This window comes from Nicotiana tabacum, chromosome 14 (genome assembly GCF_000715075.1).
Source record: "Nicotiana tabacum cultivar K326 chromosome 14, ASM71507v2, whole genome shotgun sequence".
Lineage (NCBI taxonomy): Eukaryota > Viridiplantae > Streptophyta > Magnoliopsida > Solanales > Solanaceae > Nicotiana > Nicotiana tabacum.
In genome coordinates, this window is record NC_134093.1 from 16,202,031 (window position 1) to 16,212,473 (window position 10,443).

At 33.1% G+C, this 10,443-nt stretch overlaps 1 protein-coding gene and 1 long non-coding RNA gene across 2 annotated transcripts; both read left to right on the forward strand.

Moving 5' to 3' along the window:
• The first annotated feature begins 415 nt into the window (after window positions 1–415).
• LOC107765271 (11S globulin seed storage protein Ana o 2.0101-like) lies at window positions 416–4,345 on the forward strand. Its single transcript, XM_075229360.1, is given in 5 exon segments — window positions 416–807; window positions 1,537–1,793; window positions 2,617–3,105; window positions 3,764–4,099; window positions 4,101–4,345. Coding segments are annotated over 5 exon segments (1,491 nt in total). The 5' UTR covers window positions 416–458; the 3' UTR covers window positions 4,161–4,345.
• A 2,010-nt stretch (window positions 4,346–6,355) lies between these two features.
• Window positions 6,356–9,286, forward strand: LOC142169128 (uncharacterized). The gene is made up of 3 exons (XR_012698872.1): window positions 6,356–6,541; window positions 6,877–7,072; window positions 7,217–9,286. It is a non-coding gene; the product is annotated as an uncharacterized LOC142169128 (long non-coding RNA).
• The last annotated feature ends 1,157 nt before the right edge of the window (window positions 9,287–10,443 follow it).

The window sequence follows — 10,443 nt, forward strand, 5'->3', positions numbered from 1 at the left end:
ATGTTTTTTCGGATGGTTTTAAGTGAATTTTTAGTAGTTAAATATGGAGGATATTCCTCCCTTTTTAACGTACTAAAGGAAGGATTTAGATTTGTAACCTTGTTTTCTATATTGTGTAGTACACAGAGTATTTTTTCACCCCCCTGCTATTAGACTAGTGTGCATTAGATACAGAGCACATAACATGTACGAGTATTACAATTACTCCGGTCGAATATACTAGCTAGTAGAAGACTACAAGAGACATGCAAATAAAAACACAAAAAAGAAGTGAATCCATTTTTGCAGAAGCCATTAGCCACATACCCTAAAATGCTCTGTGTTATGTGTAAAACATGCAAGACTTTCATCCATGCAAAACAAGTACGTGTCAAACCTTAACTCTTCTTTTCCTTCCTATAAATCCCATCTTCTCATCTCCATTTTAATTCCATCAGCAATAAATTAACACAACAAGAATGGCTACTTTCTCCTCAGTCCTATTTCTCACCCTTTGCTTCCTCGTTCTCTCCCACGGCTGTTTTGCTCAGCTCTTAGAGCAACAGCAACAGAACGTATGGCAGAGACTTCAACAACAGCAACAACACCGCGCTCTCAGGTCGAAAACCGAGTGCCAAATTGAGCGTTTGAACGCTCAAGAACCAACCCGGAGGTTCGAGTCTGAGGCCGGTGTTATTGAGTTCTGGGATGCTACCCATGAGCAATTTGAGTGCGCCGGAGTTCAAGCCGTTCGCCATCAAATTAGGCGAAATGGACTTTTGCTTCCTTACTATACCAACACTCCCATGCTCATGTACATTATCCAAGGTATAACTATTTCCTTAATTGTTTGATTGGTATTATTTGTGTTGAATTATGTCGATCACATCAATAAGCTTGAGCAATTAAAGAGAGATCACATTTATTTCTTGGATTTAAATTATATATATCTTTAGAAGTGTAAAGAAATTTATACATTATTAACATAATTTTTCGGGTTATCCTTGTTGTAGTTAGTAGTCAAATTATTTATAATTTTTCGGGTTATCCTTGTTGTAGTTAGTAGTCAAATTATTTTAGGGAAATGACACTGTATAGTCGCTCATTCAGCTCCTTCGTAATAATAGCAAAAAAAATGAATATTTCTTTTTATATATATATATTTTTTTATGTTATATAAAAAATTATATAAATTTTATAAATTTTTTCGGCTACAGAGTAATAGTTTCTGGCGCGGGCTAAATTTGAAAAAAGTCAAATTATTTTTTCAGGGTATTGATCCAACTTTCTTTAATGGATGGTTGGATTTTAGTAGATTTAATTTGTCCAAAAGTTATCTTATTATTTGCAACACGCCTTCTATTTGACTCTTTTTTTTTGTGAAGCACACAGCTGTTTTTAAAAAAATCTTTGATAATGGATGATCCTAGGAATTGAACTCAGAATATTATATTAAAGTGTGTGAGCATATCATTATAAAATAAGGTATTCAATTCAGTAGAGTGTGACAAATTTATTTATTTATATCTGCTGTGACAATTTGAATAAATTTTGCAGGTCGTGGTATTCACTCGACTGTGATACCGGGGTGTGCTGAGACATATGAAACAGAATCTGGGGAATACAGAACCGGAGAAAGACGCCGGAGTTTCAACGACAGGCACCAGAAACTCAGACGTTTCAGAGCTGGTGATGTTCTTGCTTTGCCGGCGGGTGTCACTTTCTGGATGTACAATGATGCTGAGGAACCAATTGTCACTGTCTCACTTCTTGACACTTCTAACCACGCTAATCAACTTGATCTCACCTTCAGGGTAAATTTTAATTTTTATAACATTATTTGTCAATAATAATGATATATAAATCAGATTTTTTCTTAAAAAACATTAAGTAGGTGTTTCTATGTAAAAATTATAATTTTTGAAAAAGTAGTATTTGAAGTTATTTTGAAAAATGGTATTTGTAATTTGAAATTATCTTGAAAAAAGGTTTGTGAGCGGATAATAAAGTTTTGTTTATTGAAAAATTTGAAAAAGTGGTCAAAATAACTTTTTGGTTTTTGAAAATTTTCCATGGAAAAAAGATTTTTTTTTTTTATGGACAAAGGGGTCCTAAATTAATTAGCTTAGTGTTGTAGAAGGCCAAAATGGCACCATTTGGGTATTAATTAAAATCTTTTGAAAAATATTAAGCATCTCTTCTACTTATTTTACGATGGAAATATATACTCTTGTCTTTCTCAAATGTGACTGCCCTGTTTCACTTTGCCATGGTTTCTTACCCCTGCTTAAAATCATTGCTTAGAACTACAACAAAATCAAAAAAGTAAAGTTTTAACCATAACCCAAAAAAAAAAAAAAATCTCGATCTTCAAAAATTCAATAGTGTTTTGTTAAAATTTAAAAAAGAAGAAGAAAAGAAACAGATGGAGACATAAAATGCATAAAGCTCCAGCATTTGTGATATTTATATACTACTTGTGACAAAAAAATTGATGACAGCCTATGTTATAGGATGATTTGTTTAACATTGTAAAATTATTTTATGCTATAATAAAAACATCAATATTTATTGAAAAATTTACATCACCCTATATAGAAGGTGAAACTTTAACATTTAAATTGTGTATAAATGTAGAGTTTCTTCCTAGCTGGAAACCCACAACGTGGATTACAACAACAATTCGTAGGAAGACAACAAGAAACAACAATGCAAGAAAGGAGATCAGAACAAGAGAAAACATCTAAAGGAGGCAACATTTTCAACGGTTTCGACACTGAGATTTTGTCCGAAGCATTCAACGTCGACGTCGAAACCATAAGAAAACTTCAAGGACAGAACGAAGAGAGAGGTGTAATTGTTAGAGCAGAAGAGCTTCGTTTAACTCTACCTGAAGAATCTGAACAAGAAGAACGAAGGGAACAGCAACAAAGAGAAGGAGGAAGATGGCCATTGAATGGGTTAGAAGAAACAATATGTACACTGAAGTTGAGAGAGAATATTGGTCATCCTTCTAGATCTGACGTGTACAATCCACGTGGCGGACGCGTCAGCACTGTTAACAGTTTGAGTCTTCCTATTCTCAACTTTCTCCAACTCAGTGCTGAGCGAGGAACCCTCTACCGGGTACGTATAGGCAAATTTACAGAGTAGTAGTAACACTATTTTCCTAATTTTCTTATTTTTCTTACTTATATAAAAATAACTTTTTAGAATTTAACAATCTTAATTTAACAAAATATTTGTTCTTCTAGAACAATAAGAAATTCCTGAAGTTGTTTTAAATATGGCCTTACTACTCAAGTTAGTGAAGTCTTAATTAAGTGTTCGGGTTCGAGCCGATATAGGTCACACGCTCGAGCCGTGCAAGCCTTGCGGCCACTAACCCTTGCATTAGGGTAGGCTGTTTACATCACACCCCTTGGGTCGGGTTTAAGCCGATATAAGTCACACGCTCGAGCCGTGAAAGCAGTCATCTACATCATACTCCTTGGTCTACATTACACTTGTTGGGCATGTATCCCTTGGGGTGAATGGGGTGTGGCGATTGTGCGTGAACGCCTGCCCTTCTAGTTTTCCAAATAGAAACAAAGTTTCTAGAGACATGTGGAAAAAAAGAAGATTGACAAATTCATGGATGGTAGAGCAGAATTTAGAGGAATTTTCAAAAGATGACTGACCCTTTCTTCGCATAATTAATCTTTTTATATCATTAGAGCTACATGTGAAGTACTGTAAGCATGTAAATAAATTAACTAGCTCTCTCTGTTGCTTGGCTTTGCAGAATGCAATAGTTGCACCACACTGGAACATGAACGCCCACTCAATAATCTACATCATAAGAGGAAGCGGCCGAATTCAGGTAGTCGGAAACGCCGGACGATCAGTATTCGACGACGAAGTCAGAGAGAATCAGCTACTAATTGTGCCACAGAACTTTGCTATAGTGAAGAGAGCAGGCAATGAAGGACTTGAGTACATTGCTTTTAAGACTAATGACAATGCAATGGTTAACCCACTGGCTGGAAGATTATCAGCACTTAGAGCAATGCCAGAGGAAGTTTTAATGAACTCTTACCAAATTTCTAGGCAAGAAGCTAGGAGTTTGAAGTATAATAGGGGAAGAGTTGACTGTTTTTGGACCAGGGTCTAAATCTAGTAGGAGAGAAGAATATGCTTAGAAAATTAAGTGTAATGTAATGTTTGAATCTTATGTTGTGTTATGCTATGTTTCAAGTTAGGCCATTTGTATCATAAGAGAATAAAATGGCTGAGAGTCTGGCTTTAAGAACTTGTACTGCGGGAGTTCTTGTGTTTAAATTATGAGTTAATAAAAAGCACCAATAAAAGAGCTTTGATTTCCTAATTTTATGAGCCAACCATAATCTATTTAGCAATTCTTAAGCATAATCTACTTGTACACTTTCGTAAATCCAACAGATGGATGAGCCTTCTTTCAATTCCCATAAAAGTTTCGTAGCTGCTGATGTCACATGAAAAGTGACACGCTCTGACAAGTGTATGTGATATAGATTTATTTTTTTTAATGTAAATATCATACGTAGTATACGAAAAAGGGAGCTCATTTTAGCAACTTAAATTTGACCTTTCCTTTCCTTGATTGTAAATTAAAATTAATCCAATCTCTTGCTTTGATTATGTGGTACTTTTTAAAAACTTGCAACCTTAATAACTTTATAACTATAAAAGTTTATTTAAAAAATGATGCTTAAGATAAAATTTCTTTACATGTATGAAATGTAACATTTTTTCAAAATATATTAAAATAAAATAATGATACATAAAATGAAACGATCGGAGTAATAATTTGTATTTCTCTTGAGTGGTGTAATATACTTGCAGATACAAAAGTGGTGATTTTGCTGATAGCTATATGTCTAAATTAAATTGCATCGATTATCTATTTTTTTTATTTCCAAAGCAAATTATCATTATCGCAAGTTAATATCATGTGTTCACAAAACAAGCAAGATATTGTTATATTTATTGAGAAACTAATAAAATAAATTTGTAAGTGCATAAACTAACTATTACAATGATCTAATTAGAACATACAATTCGTTATATAGGTAATTGATAAAAGTTAGAAGAAAGTAAATTGTCCATTATTTTAGAAAAGATTGATAAAAATAATGGATGGATAACTTCTGTAATTGTGCTTGAGGAACTATAAGCAATTATCATTAAAAGAAAAAAAATTGGGAACATAAAAACTTTGGGAGAGAAAATATATTTGCTTTTTACTGCTGCAAATCATAAATTAGAAAATATTAGTAAAACAATTAACACGAGGTACATATAAAAGAATTACAATTTTATCTTATATTGATATAAACGTTACATTTAGGATAGCGATAATAACTAATACAAATTAAAATGAAGTCACCATATTCTACAAAAGTATAGGTTGTCTATTATATAAGTTAGAGTAAAATAACTAAAGGTAAATTTAGATGGAAAATCTTCTAAAAATTTCACAATTTTACCGAGAATAAGAAAAGAAAGGGTTCAAATATCGTAATATACAAGAATTACCTTTTATCTAACAATGACATTTTATATTTCATCCGACAAAATTATGATATTCTTATCTTATTAATGATTTAAAGTAATTTTTAATAATAAAACTGAAATTACACTAACATTTAAGAGAAAAGGTTGTGAGTGTAATTTTTTAATTTCTTGGTTATATCCCAAAACTTGCACAGTTACACTGTCACTGATACACTACTTTATGGGGGATCAGAGCACTGGTGTAAAAAGAGTTATTGAATCAGCAATTTACTCCATAAACTTCGACTTTCTACTCCGATGTTGCATATGCATCAGTTCAAGAGTTGACAACAATCAGTATTTTGGCTAAAAGTTTTTTAAAAAATCACACAATATAGACGGTTGCAGAAGAGTGGAGCTAAATATGTTCCATCACTTAAGTTGTCTCATACAATTAGGTGCATATAACTAACTCTAAAGTCCTTTTAAAACATCTAAGAATTTTCTGTATGATACCCAAAATGATGTTAATCACTAACAATCGATACAGAAATAATTAAATCAAAATATATTTAGACACAAATTATTCACGTAGCCATTAGGCCCGAGCTTAGCCCGGACATAATTTTACTAGTTACTACTATACATAAAGGAAAGCCAAGCAGCTTCCCGCCGTCGTGTGTGCTTGCGTTTAACATGAGCTAAAGATTAATTATTAGTTTTCCAAAACTGCTTCTGTCTGAAGAGTTTATGTGGTGAATTGAGATTTTAACACCTGTGACTTTATGACCCAACACTTGTGACTTTATGTGTCAGTTTTGTCCTTGAAAAAAGGTAAGGAACACTTTATGCTGAGGACTTACTGGACGCTTTGTATTCTCATTAACTAAATGGTGGCTTTGTATTCTTATCTTCCAGCAATTTAATATGAAACTTTCATCTACATTTTTTTCCAGAAACCTTCTTTCAATCTTCTTTCTACGTCTATGTGTTCTTCGCTTCACTTTCAGTTTCAGTTGTTGTGCCTCGGTGACTTTTTTGCCTTTTGGTGAGCACAATTGTTCTCTGGTTGTTGCACTTATTATTTTTTGCCTCTTTGTTTCTCTGCCCTGCTTGATTAATTTCTTCTGCGCTTCGCCAAACAATACCTCTTTGAAACTTTCAACTGTGAGGCATGCTATGTAATTTCAAAATTTTGCTATGGATTTAGGTCGATTTGTAATAGTTACTAATTTTGCCCCAGCAACATTGATTTAGGAAGATAGGGTTATTGATGTCTCTATTTTACTGTTGTTATTTGCTTATTTTTGTACTTTAGAATATTTATTCTTTCTTCTGCATGTGATGGATATTGATTCTTATCAAACTTGGCCTCAACTATAGATAATTAGAGGTAGAAACTACATTGGAACAGATGTATTCTCAGAACAAAAACAATTCTTCCTACTCGGTAGAACGAAACGCAGAAATAAATTTCAGACGGCGTGAGAAATGGCATCCACTGAAAAACAGGATCTACTGCTAAAACGCCGACTACGAGCAAAAAAATCTACCGCACCTGCGGTGTCATCTGAAACAGGTTAGAATACTAAGCATATGTGTTTTCTGTCTTTGTGTAGAATTTTCTACATGTTCGTATATATCTGCTGATAAATACGCTTACTTCGTCAAGCTTATTTGGTTATACTTTGACGTTAGCCACATTTTGTATTGCAATTATTAGCTATTATGCATCGCGCCACTACGTTGGCAGCCCACTATGACAGGGCAACAAATTCTGCTCACCCATCCTCAACATTTGAAGTAGGCAAGTACATTCCTCTACGCAAAAAGTTTTTACCATTTTTTAACTGAGAAAATATTTACTTATATTTATCCTAAAATTACCTGCTACTAGGGTCAACGTCTGGTACGACTAATGAACAAAATCAGAATTCTTACACTATCATGAATAAAGGTTGGTGTATATTGCAGTATTATTTCTTACCAATATGGCTTTGCTTCTCCCTTCATTCATTCTGGCGTTTTGGTAGTTGCAGGTCAAAACGTAAATAAAAAAGGCAACATAACCATTAGCCAAATGCGATCAGAGTATGTCCCACTAAAACTAATTTTCCGTTGTAAGTTCTGTCGAGCTAAGAAATTTCAGTTTGAACCTCCTACATTTTGTTGTCGCAATGATTCAGTTAGCTTAACTATACACAAAATGCCCACAGAATTGCGGAATTTATATGTAGGAAATACTGAGGAATCTAAACGCTTTCGCACATATATTAGAACATACAATAATATCTTTGCATTTACATCACTTGGTGTGAGCTACGACAAAGATTTAGCAAGAAAAAAATCATGGTATTTATACTTTTAGAGTTCAAGGACAAATGTATCATTTCATAGATGATCTATTTCCTGCGAACCAAAAAGCAAAAAATTTACAATTATACTTCTATGACAATGATAATGAACTAGCAAACAGAATGGCTTGTTCTGATAGGATTGATGAAAGTATAGTTAGAAATCTGATGGACTTGCTGGAAAATAATCCATATTCTATTTTTCTAAGATCGTTGACTGATGTTCCAAACATGCCGAACTTTTATATTGCGCTTAAATGTTATGCAGGCTTGGATCAACAAATATATAATCTCCCTACTGCATCAGAAGTTGATGCAATATGGGTTGAAGAAAATAGTAGTAATGTTGTTCAAGCACCTCATATTCGAATTTATACTAGTAGTAATAGATCACAATTAGTAAATTATTATTATGGATATTATGATCCTTTACAGTATCCATTACTATTTCCATATGGTCAAGGGGGATGGCATTGTGGAATTAAAAAAATTATGCCTACGACTAGAGCTCATAGACAAACTATTTCTTGTCAAAATGAAGAGCTACCAAATATTAGAAATATGTGTTCAATTAATGGATATCTTGAAATGGAAGAGCAGGTGCTTCAATGGAAAAAACGAAAAAGAGACAATGTTTCTATTCGTGAGTATTATAGTTACAAACTTCAAATGAGAAATGATGATGAATATGATATTTTACACACATGAAGACTATTTCAGCAATACTCTGTAGATGAGTATATAAAGCTTGAAACACAAAAATTAGACTTTATGTCATTTAACCCAGACTTGTTCCGAGTCGATATGTTACAGAGAATTGTCGATGCTTTACGGCTTGGTGACAGAGAAGCTGCTAACATTGGAAGACAAAATTTCCTCCCTGTTACATTTATAGGTGGACCAAGAGATATGCATCGATGATATATGGATGCTATAGCGTTAGTGCAACGATTTGGAAAACCTGATATATTTTTAATTATAATATGCAACCCATCCTGTTCATAAATAAAGGAACATTTGTTGTCAACCGATGAAGTTCAAAACTGGCCTAACTTAATTAGTAGAGTATTTAGAGCCAAAGTAGAAGAATTGAAAAAAGATATACTAAAACGAAACATATTTGGAAAAGTTGCTGCTTTTATGTATACCGTGAAATTTCAAAAGCAAGGTCTTCTGCACGCTCATTTTCTTATCATATTGACTAGCAAGTATAAATTACTGATACATGACTCTTATGATAATATCATCAGTGCTGAAATTCCTAATGAAGATACAGAACCTGATCTTTATTCACTTGTTCTTCAACATATGATGCATGGTCCTTGTGGAGAACTAATTCATGCATGAATAAAAAAGGATTGTTGTAAATTTGAATATCCAAAATAGTACTTTGATCAAACGTCGAAGGGAAAAAACTCATACCCAGTTTACAGGAGAAGAAATACCGGAGATAAAGTAAAAGTCAGAGGATACTTTTTAGATAATTTTTGGGTTGTTCCCTGTAATCCTTATTTACTTGGTAAGTTCAATTGTCACATGAATGTTGAAATATGTTCAGATATCAAAGTCGTCAAGTATCTCTACAAATATATTTGTAAAGGGCATGACAAAATTGTATTTTCTGTACACAATGACACAACTATAGAAATAGATGAAATAAAAGAATATCGGTCAGCTAGATGGGTGTCCTCTCCTGAAGCTATGTGGCATTTAATTGGTTTCTCTATAAGTAAAATAAATCCACGTGTTTACCATTTTTAGTTACATCTTGACGGACAACAATTTGTTTATTTTAAAAGCACTGCAAATATAGACATAGTGGTAAACAATCCAATGATTAGAAAAACTATATTAACTGAATTTTTCTATATGAATAAAACAAATGATGATGCTATTGAGCTTAACTTGTTATATAAAGAATTCCCAGAATATTTGTATGGTCAGTAACTGAGAATATGGAGTCACCGCAAACTACAATGTACTATTGGACGTGTGGTAACGTATCACCTTACTGGAGGAGAAAGATATTATCTTAGATTATTATTAATGAATATAAGACGTCCAAAATCATATGAAGATATACGAACAATAAATGGAGTATGCTGTGATACATTTAGAGAGACCGCAAAGAAAAGAGGATTACTACATTGTGATAGTAATTTGATTGATTGTATGTCAGAGGCGGTGAGGTATCAGATCCCTTACAGTCTAAGGCGTCTATTTGCCACACTGTTGGTACATTGTTGTCCTACTAATCCAAAAGACTTATGGGAAAAGTTTGAAGATTCAATGTTAGAAGACTTTAAGATTTTGCCATATCTTCCCGCGAAAGATATTCGACATAAAGTTTTGAATCATATTAACGAGACACAATGTTAATGAGTGTAAACTTATTTATGAAATTATCCAGACTTCTAAAGAAGCAAAATAAGGAAGAGAAGTTCACTTTGAAAGAACAATTACTGTTTCTGAGTATGATATATTATTAGAAAAAATGCTGAATGTTGAACAACGAAGAGCATACAATGTAATTATTGGCAGAATATTTTCAGATAGCTTCCCCTGAGCATTCTTTATTGACGGTCTTGGAGGAACA